We start from the raw sequence: 20359 nt of genomic DNA, 5'->3' as shown, positions 1-20359 counted from the left end.
AAGGAGACAAAGGCTCCTGTGTGTTAGGAGGAAAACAAATGACTGTTCTCTGCTACCGCGTGTGTTTGTGTGTTTGGGTGTGTGCATGTGTGTGTGTGTGTGTGTGTGTAAGGGAGACAGTCACAGGCGTAGCTAGGCAAGCTCAGGGGTTATTTGAGATCATTAAGCAGCTGGCAGCACTCCTGGGCCCTGCCTACTCTGCTAATTTCTTCACTTGTCTTTTATTGTATTTTGTTTTGTTCGTTCACTTTCCCTTTTTAATTGTATTCTGTTATACTTCATCGCTTCTCTTTATCCCTCATCTCATCTACTCTCCTCTCTTCTTTTTTGACCTGAGAAAGTTTAATCAATAATGATAAAAAAAATATGTTGAGTGTGGATGAACAATATCGCATGAGTGCACTGTATGCCTGTGTGTGTGTTTGTGTGTGTGTGTTTTGGATGTTTATGTACTGCAAAGAGGCCCAACAGTGGTAGCTAAGACAAGTGGATCTTATTCCCATAGCAACAGGAACATATCTTCCCCAAGAGCGGAATTCATTAATTATGCCTTTTTTAAGAGACCTTTATTTTCTGAGACAGGAATTAAAATGCACGCTCAATTTCCTCCTCAGCACAAGAGCTGCACCGTATGACTGAATCACCTCTCCAGCTGCTACCCAGACATTTAATAGAGAAATCCTCATTTGCCTTGAGAATATTACAGTAACATGCTACCCTAAAGACTCAGCCTTCTCCTCCCACAACTGTTAGCAAAGTGATTGTGTGTGTGCTATTTTATATGTGTGTGAGTCTCTAGGTGTGACAGCCTCTAAATTATGCCCAAAGAATGTTAGCAAACATGTCACCATTACATTATCCTAATGTAGTGTTTGCGTATCTGTGTGTGTGTGTGTGCATGCCTGTAGTGTATTCATTTGCATGTGTGTATGCTTGTCTTTCATAAACCTTTTTATGATTACCTTTTGGTTTCCCATTCATCTTCAAGTTTATTATCATAAGGGAAAGCTAAAGATTACGTGTAATCCCTAACCAGTGTTTGAGAACACACAGACACACACACCCTTAGTAGACATGTCTGATGAGAGAGAGAGATCAGAGATGAAGGAAATCCTTTAGCTAACATGAGCTGTTTTCATATGAATAATGATTACATAAAGTCAATTCATTTAGGATAGAAATCCTCTACCCTTTCCATAATCCCCTCAGTCAGAGGCAGGCAGGCAGGCCCTGATCTAGACAGGAGATGGTTTCCACCAGCCTGCAGCCCTGTGCCGTCTCCCTCTGACAGGTAGTTCAGCACTGGAGGTGGGGGTGTCACCATGCTGACAGAGACACATACGCAGGTCATGTTACTGGAGCATCACATCGAGTCAGACATGAGTTGGAGAACGCTGTCTGTTTCCTCTGTGGCTCGGACGCCGCCGGCTGGATGCAACCAGCAGCAGCCCCTGTTCTCCTTCATGTTGCTGTGGCCCGGCCAGCTCTGTCACATTAACGAAGGGCAGGAAGCTCTGGCGCACGGCGACCGGGGGGGGCGGGGTCATGTCTGAGGATGGAAAGCAGCTGTAGTTCGTACTGCTGTTTAGATTGGAGCGCTCTCCTCTCCACCCCCTGTTTTCCCCTCCTTCCGCCTGTCCTCTCAGCGCCCCCTTGCCTCTGTACCCTCCCCCAGCCCTCCCTCTCTCTCCGGGTAGGGGGGCAGCGTAGCAGCAGTGATGTGGCAGCACAGAGCAGTGGGGTGGAGGGACGCTGGAGCACAGATCTAATTGTAGCAGAGAAGGGAGCAATAATGAGGCAACCTGTCCTCCTCACTCAGGGAGTGGGGGAACAAGAGAGCAAGTGGGATGTGAGAGAGCGAGAGGGAGAAGGAGTTGGGAGAGAGAAATAGCAGGGAATAGAAAAGCAAGCGAGGGAGAGATAATGTGCTAAAGGAGAGGGACTTGGTAAGAGGGAAGAAAAAAAAAGTGACAAAGTGAAAGGGAGAGGGGGAGAGAGAGGGGGGGTTTGAATCAGGGAGAGAGTGTGAGAGTGAGAGAGAGGGGGAGAGAGAGAGGGGGTGTGAATCAGGGAGAGAGTGTGAGAGAGAGAGAGAGGGGGAGAGAGAGAGGGGGTGTGAATCAGGGAGAGAGTGTGAGAGTGAGAGAGAGGGGGGGAGAGAGAGAGGGGGTGTGAATCAGGGAGAGAGTGTGAGAGTGAGAGAGAGGGGGAGAGAGAGAGGGAGATTCCACAGCTATGGCAGGGTGTCCTCTCTGCGCTGTGTCAGAGGTTCGTAGGCAGTGGTGATTTATAGGTGATTTATTTTGCTCAGGGAATGGCCTTTACCCACACTGCCTCTCTGACACAAACACAAACACACACTCACACACACAGCTGAGCACTATTTAACTTGCCACCACAACTGGGCCTGCACTGCTTTTTTATTGAACAATGTGCCAGCGTTGTTCTGTTGTTAAGATCACAACAACTATGTCAGACATTCCAGATCAAGTCAGATGAGAAGTGAAGTATTCAGCACAGGGGTACAGTGATAAATAAAAAAGGAATGACATATATACTGTATTCTAAATCATCTCTTCTCTGTCTTCTCTCTCTGCCAGGCCCGCTGTGTGGTGAGCGGGTGGAGGGGAAGAAGAAAGGGCGTCCTCGAGCAGAAGTGCAGGAGCTCAGGAGTATCCCTGTGAGTACCTGATCCCTCTCTGAAGTGTGGGTGTTGGCCCAGTCCTGCTCCACTGTGTGCTGCACATACACAGTATCATGGATCTGCACCAGTCCAACAGTCTGTTTTGTCTATTGCAACGTGTGTTGTGTTTCCCAGTGTGTTTACCGGAACATGTTCCCTCTCCCTCTCTATTCTCTGTCTGTTTCTCTGCTTCTCTTTTTCTTGTTCTCTCTCACCCTCTCTCTCTGTCTGTCTGTCTCTCTCTCTCTCTCTCTCTCTCTCTCTCTCTCTCTCTCTCTCTCTCTCTCTCTCTCTCTCTCTCTCTCTCTCTCTCTCTCTCTCTCACCCTCTCTGTCTCTCTCTCTCTCTCTCTCACCTGTGCAGTCCCACATGATGGTTCAGTGGAAGGAGGAGTTTAAGAGGCGTTCCAGGGTAAAGTGTCCGAGCTCAGGCTGCTGGTTAGAGTTCCCCAGCATCTACGGCCTCAAGTACCACTACCAGCGCTGCCAGGGGGTAGGACATGGCCCTCCCCTCAACCCTCCTCAGCCTCCAGCCCACTCCTCACCCCAACCCCCTCTCCTTCCCTCCCTCCTTTATCCAGAGGAATCCCATCCCCTGCTCATTCCCCTTTGTCTCTCCCCTGCCTCCCCTCTGCTAGGCTCCCCTAGCAGAGAAGCTGAGTCACGGCTGTCCATACTGCGAGGCTGTGTTTGCCACCAAGGTCCGCCTGCAGAAGCACAAGCTGTGGAACCACCCAGAGAGAGTCACCACCGAAACCAAGTCAGAGTCCAAACTGCAGAAGAGTCCCATCAAGGCCGCCCCCAAGAAAAGGTGACCTGCAGTCAGCCTCCCGTCCCCTCCAGACAGCTGTTACACCTCTCTCATCCCATCTCACGGTTCAGTTTCTTCAACTCTGTCGCTGTCTTCCTCTCCAGGCCTTTGGAGAACAGCCCGCCCTCGCCAGTGTTCTTCAAAGTGAAGAAGACCCATGAAATGTCCTCTCCCTCCCAGAACGGGGAGGTGGCCCCCCAGAGAGCAGAGAGGAAACAGCACACACACACCTCGCACACCTTACACACCTCACACCCCTCGCACACCTCACACCCCTCGCACACCTCTCACACCTCACACACCTCTCAAACCTCACACCCCTCGCACACCTCTTATACCTCACACACCTCACACACCTCTCAAACCTCACACACCTCACACACCTCACACTCCCAGCAGGCTGCACTGCAGTACCAGACGCAGCAGCGGCTGTCGTCTTCTGACTCCTCCCCCGTCACCCCCGGGGGCAGCGAGAGCGAGGGGGGCAGCCTGCCCCCCCCCTTCACTGACGAGGACCCTGAGAGGATGAGGCACAGTAAGATTTCCACACCTGGAGGGTGACACATTACTGCACACAAGCATAGGTATACAACATTGCGTGACAAAGTGACAAAAGTGCCTGCTAAATGAACATAAATACTACACATTCTTAGTGAGTTAGGCTACTATGGAGCACTGTTAGGAACGAGTTGATGTGTGTTTGACCATGTCTTGATCTCTGTATTCCTCTTGAGCCAGGACGGAAGCAAAAAACCCCCAAGAAGTTCACTGGAGAGCAGCCTTCCATCTCAGGAACATTTGGATTGAAAGGTTTCTTTTCCATTTTGTCTCACCCGTGTTTTGACACAGTTGCTGTTGGACACTTTGGTTATGCCTCATTTATATTGACTCATTACAGTAGGCTACATTAAGCTCCCTTTGATGATTCATCTAATCGTCTGGAGGGGGACAAATGCACTCATAGTAGAAGTAGGGGGAACTATTTCAACACTGCAATGGATACCATTAGGCATAGTGTGTGACTGTGTATTAATCCCCCTGTGCAGGTGTTACAGATGGTAGTGGCCTGTTAATTGGGCGATACAGAGGTGTTTCATATCCTGCTAAAGTCTCAGTGACTCACACTCAACACCACACACCAGACAGACTGTAGCACACCACACACACATACACTCACACATACACACACACGCACACACACACAAACACTACTATGACGCACATTTATCTTATTCACACTCTGTCAGCTAAATGACTGACATTGTACACATTCACAAAGCACAAGATGACACTGACACAGATGTTTGAACTCTTTGACCAAGCGGTTCTTCTATTTCCTGTTGATTCTCTCTCTCTCTCTCTCTCTCTCTCTCTCTCTCTCTCTCTCTCTCTCTCTCTCTTTCTCTCTGTTGCAGGTATGACCAAGGTGGAGGAGAAGCTAAAGGCAGGCCGTGTGAAGAGGGCAGAAGGAGGTCTTCACAGTGAGGAGGCCCAGAGGAAGCCCCCAGCCTCGGCCTCCAGGAGGGACACCGCCCCCCTCAGCTCTGGTACACCACATGTCTAGTTTGCTCTGGTACACCACATGTCTAGTTTACACCACATGTCTAGTTGGCTCTGGTACACCACATGTCTAGTTTGCTCTGGTACACCACATGTCTAGTTTGCTCTGGTACACCACATGTCTAGTTTGTTCTGGTACACCACATGTCTAGTTTGCTCTGGTACACCACATGTCTAGTTTGCTCTGGTACACCACATGTCTAGTTTGCTCTGGTACACCACATGTCTAGTTTGCTCTGGTACACCACATGTCTAGTTTGCTCTGGTACACCACATGTCTAGTTTGCTCTGGTACACCACATGTCTAGTTTGCTCTGGTACACCACATGTCTAGTTTGCTCTGGTACACCACATGTCTAGTTTGTTCTGGTACACCACATGTCTAGTTTGCTCTGGTACACCACATGTCTAGTTTGTTCTGGTACACCACATGTCTAGTTTGCTCTGGTACACCACATGTCTAGTTTGCTCTGGTACACCACATGTCTAGTTTACACCACATGTCTAGTTTGCTCTGGTACACCACATGTCTAGTTGGCTCTGGTACACCACATGTCTAGTTGGCTCTGGTACACCCCATGTCTAGTTTGCTCTGGTACACCACATGTCTAGTTTGCTCTGGTACACCACATGTCTAGTTTGCTCTGGTACACCACATGTTTAGTTTGCTCTGGTACACCACATGTCTAGTTTGCTCTGGTACACCACATGTCTAGTTTGCTCTGGTACACCACATGTTTAGTTTGCTCTGGTACACTACATGTGTAGTTTGCCCCTGATTCATTAAGGCAGACTGATTCCATTCCCCTCCCGTGCCTTAAACAACCATGTTACGGTTTGATGAATTGACTGATTGGTTGGCAGGTCCTCCCCCAGATGTCCAGTGGCACCAGGCCATCTCAGAGCGTGGTCAGGTGGTCTGTCCCACCTGCTCCATCGTCACCAGGAAGACGGTGCCTGGACTCAAGAAGCACATGGAGATCTGCCAGAAGGTGAGAGGACCTCAGATGTAGATATTACAGTACGGTATACAGTGGTACCTCAGATGTAGATATTACAGTACGTTATACAGTGGTACCTAAAGTGTGCAGATTACAGTACGGTATACTGTGGTACCTCAGATGTAGATATTACAGTACGGTATACAGTGGTACCTAAAGTGTGCAGATTACAGTACGGTATACAGTGGTACCTAAAGTGTGCAGATTACAGTACGGTATACAGTGGTACCTAAGGTGTGCAGATTACAGTACAGTATACAGTGGTAACTCAGGTGTGGAGATTACAGTACGGTATACAGTGGTACCTGAGGTGTGGAGATTACAGTACAGTATACAGTGGTACCTCAGGTGTGCAAATTACAGTACGGTATACAGTGGTACCTCAGGTGGGCAGATTACAGTACGGTATACAGTGGTACCTAAGGTGTGCAGATTACAGTACAGTATACAGTGGTACCTCAGGTGTGCAGATTACAGTACAGTATACAGTGGTACCTCAGGTGAGCAGATTACAGTACGGTATACAGTGGTACCTAAGGTGTGCAGATTACAGTACGGTATACAGTGGTACCTAAAGTGGGTAACACTTTATAATAAGTCAACGCTTTTTGGCATTTACAAAGTGTTAACTAATAGTTAGTTAATCCTTTATAAAACATTTTGAAACATTAACAATACATTATTAAATAGTTAATAAGCTTATTATTAAATGCTATGTTAATCATTAATAAACACTGTTAAACATTATGGATTTGATTCATAATTCAATTCATAAGGTGTTTGATAACTTCATTACCATACTTTATAGACAGCTTGTTAATATAGTTGCAAACCAGTAGTTTATAATCTGTTAATGGTACATGCGCTGGTATAGAAAGCATTAGCAAATGGTGAACAAACCATTTACATTACCTTTACAAAGCATGAGTAAATAACTAACAACATATTTAATTATGTCTTTAATTAATGTACGCCAAGTCGAATAGATGATGTACACTAATACTTAGCAGATGTCTTAACAACTATTTTATAAACACTTACTAATGATGCAACTTGTGATTAGTAATGCAAGTTATAAAGCATTTACTAACTGTTAGTTAAGGCTTTTGTGTTATTTATTAAGGTGTTCTTGTCCATTCTCAAACCTCACATTCACAAAGGTATCATAACAACTATTTTATAAACACTTACTAATGATGCAACTTGTGATTAGTAATGCAAGTTATAAAGCATTTACTAACTGTTAGTTAAGGCTTTTGCGTGACCTAATCTAAAGTGTGAACTATCTATGCCTTATTAAACATTTATAAGTTATTTATTAAGGTATTCTTGTCCATTCTCGAACCTCACATTCACAAAGGCTGAACATACGTTTCTCAAAAGGAAACAGACACAACACAATGTGATACACAAAATTACTATTTTATTGAAGTAATGACAGGCATGTGTCTTACTAACTACAGTACAGTACTTAGCTCTACTAGCCGACAGTGACAGCGGTCGATACTTATAACCTCAGTTTGATATTTCTCGGCATGACCGAACGGTCGAGGTTAGTAAGTTGTTTATTATATGGCATTTTTAGCTCTTTTCATTTAAAACATGTCGTTTTGTTCAGCTCTACTCAAGTCTTCACACAGTGTGTTTCAGGTGTTAGCACCTACAGTACCTAGCAACCAATCTGAAATCTGAGCAACCAAACCTAGCAATCTGCCTAGCGCTTGTCGTTTATCTCTCTGTGTTCACGCTTTTCTGCTCTTTTAGAAAGTTAAGAATTTCCTCGTCGGTGTTGATGTCTTCCTTGTCATCTGGATAGTAAAACTCCTCGATCTCGCTCATTGTGAAGATGACATCAACGGAGGGCAATAAGAATACGTATCAGACCGCAGGTCAATACCCGCATAGAATATAAAGACTTAATACGCGGCTGGCATGACTACCCATTAGCCAATCAGAACGCTCGTACTGTTGTTGCAATTGAACCAATATGCTGTTCTTATTGGTTCAGAAGACGTTCTCAAAAGAGTTGTTGATATGTTGCCTTGGAGATGTAGTGACGTCACCAGTACAAGTGCCGCTCATTGCTCTGACAAGATGGCGTCTGCTCCAGATTCGCCGTGTTTGATTTGGGATCTTCCCACAGATTGTTGTAGTATATAAGAAACCTAATGTTTACTCTTCGACAGGTCAGCAAACGCTTTGTCGCCTCAATTTGTTAAAACGATTTGTTTGTTTGTAACCCTCGACCTACGGTCTCGGTTAACAAACGTTTTAACAAATCTCTGCTTTCAAAGGCGTTTGCAGACCTGTCGAGGAGTAGCTAAACATTTGCAGTTTATTACAGCCATTTTTTGAAAATAAAATACAGCTTTGGGTAACCAACTTTTATACCAATTCTACTGTATCGCTTCTTAATGGAAATAAAATACTATTTTATTACCCAGGTAAATAAATTAACAGCTATTTCTTCAAAAAAACAAAAAAAACACAACATCTATAGGCCTATAGTCTTTCTATAAATGCTTAATAAGGCATAAATAGTTCACACTTTAGATTAGGTCACGCAACAGCCTTAACTAACAGTTAGTAAATGCTTTATAACTTGCATTACTAATCAGAAGTTGCATCATTAGTAAGTCTTTATAAAATAGTTGTTAAGATATCTGCAAAGCATAGTGTACATCCTGTATTCGACTTGGCATACATAATTTAAAGACATAAGTAAATATGTTGTTAGTTATTTACTCATGCTTTATAAAGGTAATGTAAATGGTTTGTTCACCATTTGCTAATGCTTTCTATACCAGCTCATGTACCATTAACACCTTTTAAACTACTGGTTTGCAACTATATTAACAAGCTGTCTATAAAGTATGATAATGCAGTTATCAAACACCTTATGAATTGTATTATGAATAAAATACATAATTTTTAACAGTGTTTATTAATGATCAACATAGTGTTTAATAATAAGCTTATTAACTATTTAATAATGTATTGTTAATGTTTCAAAATGTTTTATAAAGGATTAACTAACTATTAGTTAACACTTTGTAAATGCCAAAAAGCGTTGACTTATTATAAAGTGTTACCCTAAAGTGTGCAGATTACAGTACGGTATACAGTGGTACCTAAGGTGTGCAGATTACAGTACAGTATACAGTGGTAACTCAGGTGTGGAGATTACAGTACGGTATACAGTGGTACCTCAGGTGTGCAGATTACAGTACAGTATACAGTGGTACCTCAGGTGTGCAGATTACAGTACGGTATACAGTGGTACCTCAGGTGTGCAGATTACAGTACGGTATACAGTGGTACCTCAGGTGAGCAGATTACTGTACGGTATACAGTGGTACCTAAGGTGTGCAGATTACAGTACAGTATACAGTGGTACCTCAGGTGTGCAGATTACAGTACAGTATACAGTGGTAACTCAGGTGTGGAGATTACAGTACGGTATACAGTGGTACCTCAGGTGTGCAGATTACAGTACGGTATACAGTGGTACCTCAGGTGTGGAGATTACAGTACAGTATACAGTGGTACCTCTGGTGTGCAGATTACAGTACGGTATACAGTGGTACCTCAGGTGTGCAGATTACAGTACGGTATACAGTGGTACCTAAAGTGTGCAGATTACAGTACGGTATACAGTGGTACCTCAGGTGTGCAGATTACAGTACGGTATACAGTGGTACCTCAGGTGTGGAGATTACAGTACAGTATACAGTGGCTGGCTGCCACGTAGCATCATCCACTGTGACAGCTTCAACACATCTGCATTTCATTTAAGTAAGAAGGAAATACAGTTTCCCACTCTCTGTTGAATTTACTAAACCGCCATACATAAGTTAACACTCACCCTAAATCCTATTCCATATGTTGTCACAGTTTCATTTTTGATTGAGTGGTTCATCTGTTTTCTATTCAGTGCCACTTACACAATAGTGAAGAATGTAATGGACCTGGCCTCTATTTTAACTTAACTTACCATATGTTATAAAGGGAGTTCTGCAAATGTATTACAAATGGTCTTGTCATCGCAAAATCTGTTCCTACTGAACACTACTTTTCCAAATTCATCCAAAATCCCAATCCCTTTTTATGTCAGTATAAAGCAGGCTGGTATTCTAACTCTCCAGTTGAATGTGTTGAGGGTGTGTGTGTTCCCTCTCACCTGCTGTCGTGAGCTCAAGCCCCTCCCCCTGGCCAGGTGTTGTGGCCTTCTGGATAACCCTCACCTCAGCTCCAGGGACGGGAATGATTCAGGCATGCGACTAGACACCTCTCTCTGAGGACCCCTAGCTGTCACTGCCGGAGTGGAGATCAATACCCTTAGACAGAGGGTATTGATTGGAAATCTGGGCAAAGAATACTGTGGTTGCATTTTAATAGTCTGAAGCTGCTTCTTCCCCCTGGTGCCCTCTAAAGTACCTTGTGTGCTCTGATCTGAAAGACAAGGAAAGTGGTGTGGAGGACGGCTTGTAGAACGTGTGGTGTTCTATTGTTCCTTGTATGGGTGTGATGGTGATGGAGACAGAGGAGAGGGGATTAGTCAATGGGTCATTGGAGAGTGTATCAATAGCAGGTGGATGTGAATCAGCAGTAAAAGCTCCTCTGATTGGTCCTTAGGTCAGACCTGTTAGTGCCTTTCTAGGCTCCTTATTAAAAGGAGAGGGTTTTAATGGAGCCCTGGCCCAGCGGTCTGTAGGACTCTATAAAAAGTGACAGTGCTGCCATTACACAGTGATAGAACCAGCTCATTAGATCAGGGTCACTTACAGAAAAAAACACCTTCTCCTTCAGATCAATACTGTAGCACTGGGCCTCTCTCTGGTAGGGCCTCTCGTTGGGAGGCCCTCTCTCTGGGAGGCCCTCTCTCTGGTAGGGCCTCTCTGTGGGAGGCCCTCTCTCTGGGAGGCACTCTCTCTGGTAGGGCCTCTCTCTGGTAGGCCCTCTCTGTGGTAGGCCCTCTCTCTGGTAGGCCCTCTCTCTGGTAGGCCCTCTCTCTGGTAGGGCGTCTCTCTGGTAGGCCCTCTCTCTGGTAGGGCCTCTCTCTGGTAGGCCCTCTCTCTGGTAGGGCCTCTCTCTGGTAGGCCCTCTCTCTGGTAGGCCCTCTCTCTGGTAGGCCCTCTCTCTGGTAGGGCCTCTCTCTGGTAGGCCCACTCTCTGGTAGGCCCTCTCTCTGGTAGGCCCTCTCTCTGGTAGGGCCTCTCTCTGGTAGGACCTCTCAGACTCCTGCATGCTCTCCTGTAATCAATAATTTTGTATCTGTCAGACAGTAACCACTGTTGTGAAGATGTTCAGATAAAGATCACCCTCAGGAGAAGCTAGGGCAGAAAGCAGACTTTGTCTGACCTCTCTGTGACCTGTGTGACCTTTCACCCCTACAGCTCCAAGACGCCCTGAAGTGCCAACAGTGCCAGAAACAGTTCAGGTCCAAGGCCGGTCTCAACTACCACATGATGGCTGAACACAGCACCAAGGTACTCACGCACACACAAATGTAAACACACTCATACATTCACATTCATGGTTGGCTGTCTATAGTTGGGACTGCAGTTGTCTGCCAGTAGTGGACACTAGGTGAAAGGTCTTGATGTTGATCCTTGAACATTGACTTTCAAATCTAGTCCAGGGTCTGATTTAGGACAGGGTCTATGTGGGTCAGATGGGTCCAGTTTTATTACTGACACACTGACCCAGTCCCCAGTAGAGGGATTCTACCAGCAGACACCAGAGCTGGCTGGGTTCAGACTCAGTCTGCAGACCAACATGAAGAGAAAGCTCCAGAGAGCAGGCCTGCTGCTGGCAGATGAACACGTGATTGATATGCTTGTCGAGGGCGTTCTCCTCTTCTATTGGAAGCTGTGTATAATCTGCAGCAAGGAGCTTCATTAGGATATTAGCATGCCTCTCCTGCATTAGCTTGATGCTTCTCTAATGAAGATGGTTGAATTATTCACCATTGGCTGTTTCAAAAGTATCATGAAAGATTAATGGACCAAACTCGAGTTTGTTTTGTGTGTGTGTTCATGCGTGAGAGTGTGTGTGGTTGTGTGTGCGTGAGAGTGTGTGTGTGTGTGTGTACTATCAAACAGTAGCAGATACCGTTATGGAGATGATTTATGTTGTACGTAGAGGTGAAAAAGCTGTTGGAGATATCTAATTTTTCTTCATTCTGGGCTTATTGTCCTATGACCTTACTGGCTGCTCTGCTGGCTTGCAGTAGAGGAGACACAACAGTGTGCGTTCTAGAACCATAGTCACCAATCCTTTATGAATACTGACTCACCCAGAACTGCTAGATTAAACTGTCTTGGGATGTTAAAATAAACTTTGTTGCCAGCCATTTGACAGTCTAGACCTCAGAAAAACTTCCTTCATTTTGGGAAACAAAGTTTAATCAAGGCTGGTTGTCCTTTAACCACCGTACTCAGAGGTGTTGTTGCTGCTAATCTGTGCCCAGTGTGTCCTCTAGTCACATGGTCAAGCCTCAGTGCAGCGTGGGAAACCTCAGCAGGATGACAGAAGGACAGAGGTCACCTGCTGGGTTTGACCTTGCTGCCACCGACTCTTCTATGATACCCCTCTCTTCTATCTCTCACTACCCCAACCTCTGTCTCTTTCCATCTCTCTTTCCTTTAATCATTCTTGCCATGTACATCTCTCCCATGTCTCTTTCTCTCACTCTTTCAGTCTCTTACATATTCTCTCTCTGCCCCAACTCTCTCTCCTTCCCTGTATCTCTCTCTCCTATTTATCTCTGGCACTATCTCTGGTTTTACTCTTTCTCCACTTTGTTCCCTTCCTTATGCGCTGCGCTCTCTCTTGCTGATAAAGATTTAAAAATACATGTTTGTGTTTTTTTTCCTTTACTCTGCCTAGCTAAATTAAAGGCTGCTGGAAGTGTCTGTTCTGTTGCCTGCGGGTCTGAGCGTGACATGATTTACTTTGGGTATAGAGGGTCCTCTGGGCTGCTATCTCATCTCTTCCTCACACACTACCGCTGCATCTCAATTATCTGGAGTGCTTTCCTCCCTGTCTCCTTTCTGCTATCTGCACTGATATGCAAACATACCAGGAGAGGAGGCCAGCAGAGCATATTGAGATCCAGCCAGGGATCACCCTTTTCTCTGTACCTCCCTCCTCCCCTGTGTTCCCCCTGGCAACCCCGTCAGCTGTTATTCTGATCAGAGTTGGTGTTTGGCACTGGTAAACGCCTCAGTGAAAACATTAGTTTGACAGTTGTCATAAACATGCCTTGAGTAAGAGCCTCACCATGAAACCATTTAATGATTCTGGCAAGTTGTGAGCATCATAGATGGTAAACACATTTTTGGGAGCTGGGTCTTTAGTAGGGAGGGGGAGGTGTTTTGTGGGGACACACTGGTGCAACGCTGTGTTTGTTCCCCCTCAGCCCTCGGGGAGTGAGGGCCAGACGGGGGACGAGCAGGAGGAGAGAGAGAGGCTGCGCAGAGTGCTCAAACAGATGGGTCGAATCAAGTGTCCTAGTGAGGTATGTACTCTCCTCCTTTTCTGTCTTTTCTTCTCTCTCTCGGTCTTTCTCTCTCCCCTTTTTAATCTCTCTCTTTAACCTCTCTTTCTTTCCCATTCTCCACTACCCCCTTCTTTACCTTTTATCTTCAGTATCTCTGTTTTTTTACTTGATTTGTTTATCTTTCTCTTTGCCAGCCAGTTTTGCCAATTACCCCCCCCCCTCCTCTCTCTACCTTATGTCTCCCGTCTTTCCATCCCTCACCGCATCTCATCCACTAAACCATTCTGTCCCTCTCTTCATGCCTCTTACACTCTTATACATCTCTCTTTCTCTCCTTACTTTCATTTCCCTCTCTCTTGTCATGATGCCCGAGCCCACATATGCCCGAGCCCACATCAACACTCTGTTTCCAATTACTCACGCTCTAGTGCAAAAAATATGACAGAGAAGAGAAGAGAGAGGCTGAAAGCAGACTCTCAGAAAGACACTTCATCATACTTCATACTCACCATTTTCATCTCCTCGATATCTCCCAGCCACACAAAACACAAAGATCGTTTTCCATCAGATTTTGCTGTGTTCCAATAACCTGATTTCCAATTGAATGTGTCTCCTTATTTTCCATGTTATCCCCCCACCACACACACACACACACATACACAGGGATGCTCGGCCCACTTCTCCAGCCTGATGGGCTACCAGTACCACCAGAAGCGCTGTGGCAGGGAGCTGTCTGAGGAGGACAAGCCTGTGTTCCTGTGTCAGCACTGTGGCAAGACCTACCGCTCCAAGGCAGGCAGGGACTACCATCTCCGCACCGAGCACCCTCCAACCACAGCCACCACCAGCGCCACCCCTCCCACGGCCACGCCCACCACCAACAACAACGCCACCTCCAACAGCACGGGCAGAGACAGGGTAAGGATCCCACAGGGTTCAGGCTGGGACTGGCTGGAGAGCTTCTCCTCCAGGGCCCTGACCGGTGTGCTCTCCCTGTCCTCCAGGTAAGCCCAGAGGAAGCTCCGCTGGCGGGAAGAAGAGAGCCGAGCCAGACGGAGAGGAGGGAGGAATGGCCACAGAGGCCTGCTGGGCGAGGGAAGGAGCGAGACAGGGAGGTCAGGGAGAGGGAGAGGGGAAGAGATAGGGAAGGTGAGGGTCTGGGGGAGGACTTTGAGCGGACCCCCAGTGGCAGGGTGCGCCGGCGGTCTGCCCAGGTAGCAGTGTTCCACCTCCAGGAGATAGCAGAGGACGAGCTGGCCAAGGACTGGGGAACCAAGCGTCGCATCAAAGATGACCTGGTACCAGACAGCAAGAGGGTAAGCTCCGACAGCGACCAAACACACATACATGTGCACACACACACACACATCAAAGGCAACCTCTCAGTAGACATAAAGGTGAAAAACACACAAACACACCCACACACAAATATTAAAACAAATATCCCAGCACCACCTGGTCCTTGACATCAAAAGAGGTTGGATTTTATCAGGAGAATGACAAACACACACAAACACACACATGAATGCACACAAACTCTTATTTATTTACACACCATGAACCACATCAGAGAAAACTTCTCAACATCATAGCTTGACTAGGGTAAACATATGGCATGCAAACACAAAGTAACACAAATACACCCACACGCACACACACACACACTTGTAAATGTATCTATTTCCCCTTAACTCTCCATCCAGCTGAACTACACACGTCCTGGCCTTCCCAACTTCAGTCCCAAGCTGCTGGAGGACTGGAAGAATGAGGTCAAGGAGAAGGGCTTCATATGCTGCACCAACGGAGTAAGACCTCCAACCAACTGGTTGGATTTAACGATGCATTTGATGTCAAACACACGCAACACTGCCACCCAGTTCAGAGTGCAGTGAATCATACATTTGAGAACACTGAGAATGAGGAGAGTACAGTAGTGGCTAAGTTCTTGTTCCTCTCCGTTTTAGAGCTGTGAAGCTGTCTACTCCAGTGTGTCTGGACTAAAAGCCCACTTAGCAAACTGTAACAAGGTATGGTCCACAACGACATGCAGGTTTCACCTGACTGATGCCATTGATGTTGCCGTCCTGTCCTACCGAAGCTCCCACCTCTCTATCCTGTACAGATTGGAAAATGCTTTTTGGCTTAGAGCAATAGTGGAGATGCACTGCTTAACTTATTAGAGGGCATACAACAGTCACCACATCACCAGGATGAACAGATCATGTGTCGGCTTATGGAAAGGATCTAGAATCATGGGACGTGACATCAGAGCAGTGTGTTTTGATGCCCTCTCGTCTTTGTTATGTTGGCATCACCTGGGTGTGTTTCTGCATGCTGCAGGGAGGGGGCGATGTGGGGAAGTACACCTGTTTGATCTGCCAGAAGGAGTTCAGCTCAGAGAGTGGTGTCAAGTATCACATCAGCAAGACACACTCACAGGTAGGTCAGGAACACTTTCACTTAGGTACTGTACACTGGTAAGTGTAAATCCAAAACCAGTAAGTATATTTTCTAGTACGGTATGTGTGCACTTCACCCACCCACAACTCAGTCTATTCCATATACACCTATTAACCTCTGCCTTTGTTCTTTTTACCCCTTGTTGCCTGTGCCCTCTCTTTCTCTCCCTCTCCATATCCCATGTTCTGCCTCTCAGAACTGGTTCCGGGCTGCAAGTCACATGGTCATCACAAATAAGGCCAAAACTCCAGAGAGCAATGGAATCAAGATGGAGGTGAAGAACGGAGCCACCGCCGGCAAGAAGAGAGGCCGCAAGCCCAAAGAGCGCCCCCCTGAGGCAGCTGCTGTTCAAACAAAGACTCCCCCCAGCACCACCCAAAACTCAACATCTACCCTCACTCATGCCTCCACCCCAACACCGACCCCCACTCAGACCCTGGCCTCCACAGACAAGGGGAGCCCCACACTGAACAGACACCCCAACCCGCCTGCCACTAGGCGGGGTAAACCCAAGAAGGTGACCCCTTCAGAGTAGCTTGGCTCCCAGTGAACCAGGGGCCCGGAATCTATCAGCATTGCTCCAGTAAGCTCAAAGACATTACATACTGTAAGACACAAGGATTGGGGACAGAGAAGGAAACTAAAACCACCCTAAACAAGCTAACCAATAAGTTAATGTGTTACATTTCACTCTGATCTTTGCGTTTAAACCCTATGTATGGTTTCTGTGTCTACTGGCATATCCGGACATTCAACAGTATTCATTATTTCTCTTCATTCCATTGTTAAGGTTAATTTGTTTTCCTCTACTCATGTCTGGGGTTAGTTGTAATCAAAGTTAAAATCCCGATTTCTATATGAATAGCATATTTGAAGGAAAAGTAGTATTTCAATTGACTTTAGCGTAATTCTCTCTACATGTATGTAGGTTCATGTTGTGTTTGAGAGGTTTTACAAGGATATTCTATTAGCATGGTGAGGTCATTTACTGCTAGTGTTTTTTCCACGGATATAATGTACTGTGTATATATACAATATCTATATCTATATCTCTATCTCTATATATAAATATAATCAAAGTTATTTCCAAGACAGGAAAGTCTAACTGAATCCTGACTCATTTGCAATGTGTTTTTCCTCATTGTTATTTTTCATTGTGGCAGCTGGAAGTTTAAGTAGAAACCCTTTAACAAACAGCCTGCCACTGTGCAATATGATGTTGTTTTTCTATCTTTGTTGGCCTTATTTTTTCTTTGCCTTTCTGTTAACAGACAAACTTTAACATAGTGTGGTACTTCAAAGGCTTTTCTGTGCATTGTGCCCTGGATTTATAGCTAAAATGTTTGAAACTTTGGCTGAAACTAGGATTTTGTTTTTTATATTATCATTTTCACTGAAATCTCTTGGGAGCATCTTAACATGATTGTGTGAGACTGCATCCAATTTCACATTGGTGATTATTCATGAGGCACAAGATGTACACTTAGGGTTGTTTAACGTGTGTCAATAGAATATCCACAAAATAAGTGTATGTATGCTAGCACATTACCCAGAATGGCACTAGTACACATGGAAAAAAGTTCCAATCCCTTATTCTACATTAACTGCTTATTTCTGTCTTTGGAATAGCACTGTAATGACTAAATAATGAATATGTAGTGGACAGGGGGGTGTGCAGCACAATCAACTAAGTTACCACAATTTTGAACTTAAGGTTGAAGTGAAGCGTGAAAAAGTCAAAGATGCTTTTGCTTGAAAGAGTTGATAAAATAGAGCAAATGTCTTTTATAGAAAGTTTAAGGATGATAATCTTTTAACAAAAAAAAACAAAGCTAATGAAGATTTAGATGTTATTACATGTATTGACCTACACCTGGTCGTTAAAATGCTAATGTCTTGCACTTTAAACCCAAACCTCTTGCCAGTCCCCTTATGTCCTTTTGCACTTAACAAGCACTGCTAATCTTTCACCCCTACCTTACATTCAGTGGCCCCTTGGTGTAGATATAGGATCAGTGTGTCCAAGCATAACCTTCAGCCTGGGGGGTCATAACCCCTGAACTGAAAACAGCAGCAGTGTCTCCAGAAATCCAGAAATAAGCATTGAGGTTTCCATGTCCCATTTTCAAACCAAGGCCTGTGTTGAATCTGGAACAGATAGGACCACCTCACTCAATACACTAAGCCATAATGGTCCTTAGAAATGCAACACATCGGAGGCTGTTGGACTCATCTTTACTAGTTTAGATTAAAGAAAATAGAAAAATTTAGTTTAATTTATGATAAAAAAGCTATTGTGTGCAATCAGCGAATTCATATTTTAGCTATGGTACATTCTCAAAGTAGATACTTGAATCCACCAACAAATTCTTATAGTAATAATTTGATCAAAGGATAAATTCCATACAATATTTGATTTATATTTGCAATGTATATCCATGAATCAAAAAATCTCCTGGCTGAAAATGACAGATCAGATCTATTTTATAATCTCTTGTGTATATTACCTAGTTAAAGCTTTGAATGTGTACATAGATGTGACTTGAGAGGAGAATTAAGTATGTTAGAATATGAAGGGTGCTTTACCTGCTTCTCTACCTTAGAGACTGCTGAAGAGAGAGATCATGCTGTTCAGTTTGTCCTCCGGGTCCTCTGGCCTCAGCCTCCTTCCAGACAGGCCCTATCATGAACAAAGGGGCCTTATTCTCTGTCATTCCAATCAGATGTACGTGTCACCATTTTCCACAGGATGCATCCACATAGTCAGGAATCATTCAGATTGAACTCTGAATCTCAGATTGAATTAATTGAGGGAGGGGGCTCAGAGTGCTATTGGCTCTCTGTTATGATGACATCTCTCTTTCTGTCTCTTGCTACCATTGTGGGAAAGCCTTGTGTTCCTTGTGTCCAGGTTGGATGGCTGGTCTACAAACAATAGATGAGTGCTAACTGGTACTTTGAGCTTCTCAGTATGAGTTCTCCTTGTGAGCTCTGGGCTAGAGATGGAGGTTGGAAGATTAAGCACCTTGATAATGGCTGGATGTCAAGAACAGTAAGAGATCCTAGTCAAGTGTTGAATTTAGCACAGTTTGAATTCATGAGTTGCTTGTCACTTGTTTGATCGGTTTGTCATATTGAACGTTGTTTATCCAGCAAGCTTTGGTGTTGCAATAGGATAGTTTAGCACTGCTTACCATGGTGAATGTTTCATATTTGATCTTGCCCTTTACTATCTGTCTTCCTAGATCATGTGGAAAACACATATCCTGCAGTACCAGCTAACTGCACCAATATGTTTAGAACACAGCAATACACCATATTTTGTTGGTTTTGTTGGCTTGCTAATGTTTCAATATAGAGTTATTTCTAAATTTAACAGCACTTTTTCACACCCCATACCTTTGTTTGCTTTGATAATGTTTTTTTCTGAAATCAAAAAAGTACAAAAACATTAGATTTGTAGTCCATAAACAATAGGTCATGTGTTGACACTGTTGTTTTAACAATTTTGATGATGCACATTAATATTAATTGAGATTTTCAGAATACGTGGACAAACAAATCGAGAGTGTCCTTTAATATCTACTCAACATGGGACTGGGAAGTGTGTGTGTGTGTGTGTTTCTGTATTTAGTGCACTTACTATCCCATGAAATAGGCTTGAATTAGGAGTGTTGTTGGAGCTTTCTAGTGACCTGGGCTGTGTGTGGTGTGACTTTTGTACCTGGGGAGTCCATAGGCAGATGTGTCTTCCCTTTTTCAGCAATGTTCCTTCCCCTTCTGAAGGTCTGTGTTCTGGATTTTAACGGGCTTCTGATGTCTCTTATTTTGAAAATGTACTGTTTTGCAATACAATATAATTAGATTTTTATGTCACCTAAAATGAACTGTAAAATGAGACCCTCCCATTCAACAGAAATGTGGGTTAAACTGTTAGTATATGGAAACTAGGAAGAAAATAGAGTAAGAACCTAGGTGACATAATGTCTGGGCTGAGGTGACATGAAGCTATTTATCTAAGAAGGGAGGCGTCACTCCTTCTCTGATTCTGAACTGTTACAATTTTTCCAAATTGTTGTATTACCTGTGCATTATTATCCCTCAACTAATGAATTAAAATGTTGTTGACTAAGTTTGTGATCATGCTATGAATTTATATCATTACATAAATAGTTATAAGCTGAACCTAATTTACAGGCAAATGCTTTCATTCATGACAAATAGACTAGATAGATATTACCCATAGTATTACGTGGGGGTAACTATGGACAGTAATAACGATAACCCCATTGAAAATAAATAGGCAAAAGTACATTTGTCAGTTTATCATGCTTCCTTCTA

At 44.5% G+C, this 20359-nt stretch overlaps 1 protein-coding gene across 4 annotated transcripts in view; it reads left to right on the top strand.

Annotated features, from left to right (window-relative positions):
• Positions 1-20151, top strand: part of znf512b (zinc finger protein 512B) — a 27792-nt gene extending 7641 nt beyond the window's left edge. For 3 of the 4 annotated variants that reach the window (XM_067240260.1, XM_067240262.1, XM_067240263.1), the window contains exons 4-18: positions 2601-2680; positions 3047-3175; positions 3321-3493; positions 3598-4028; positions 4232-4303; positions 4909-5040; positions 5918-6045; positions 11451-11543; positions 13478-13576; positions 14222-14476; positions 14563-14874; positions 15262-15363; positions 15523-15585; positions 15899-15997; positions 16215-20151. In XM_067240260.1, coding sequence (XP_067096361.1) covers positions 2601-2680; positions 3047-3175; positions 3321-3493; positions 3598-4028; positions 4232-4303; positions 4909-5040; positions 5918-6045; positions 11451-11543; positions 13478-13576; positions 14222-14476; positions 14563-14874; positions 15262-15363; positions 15523-15585; positions 15899-15997; positions 16215-16553 — 2507 coding nt within the window. In that variant the 3' untranslated portion in view covers positions 16554-20151. The remainder of the gene's footprint in view (positions 1-2600; positions 2681-3046; positions 3176-3320; positions 3494-3597; positions 4029-4231; positions 4304-4908; positions 5041-5917; positions 6046-11450; positions 11544-13477; positions 13577-14221; positions 14477-14562; positions 14875-15261; positions 15364-15522; positions 15586-15898; positions 15998-16214) is intronic. The other variant, XM_067240264.1, reaches the window with a different exon arrangement.
• Positions 20152-20359: the final 208 nt, after the last annotated feature.

Source organism: Osmerus mordax, chromosome 7 (genome assembly GCF_038355195.1).
Source record: "Osmerus mordax isolate fOsmMor3 chromosome 7, fOsmMor3.pri, whole genome shotgun sequence".
Taxonomy (NCBI): Eukaryota; Metazoa; Chordata; class Actinopteri; order Osmeriformes; family Osmeridae; genus Osmerus; species Osmerus mordax.
This window is presented reverse-complemented; position numbering and strand designations above follow the sequence as displayed.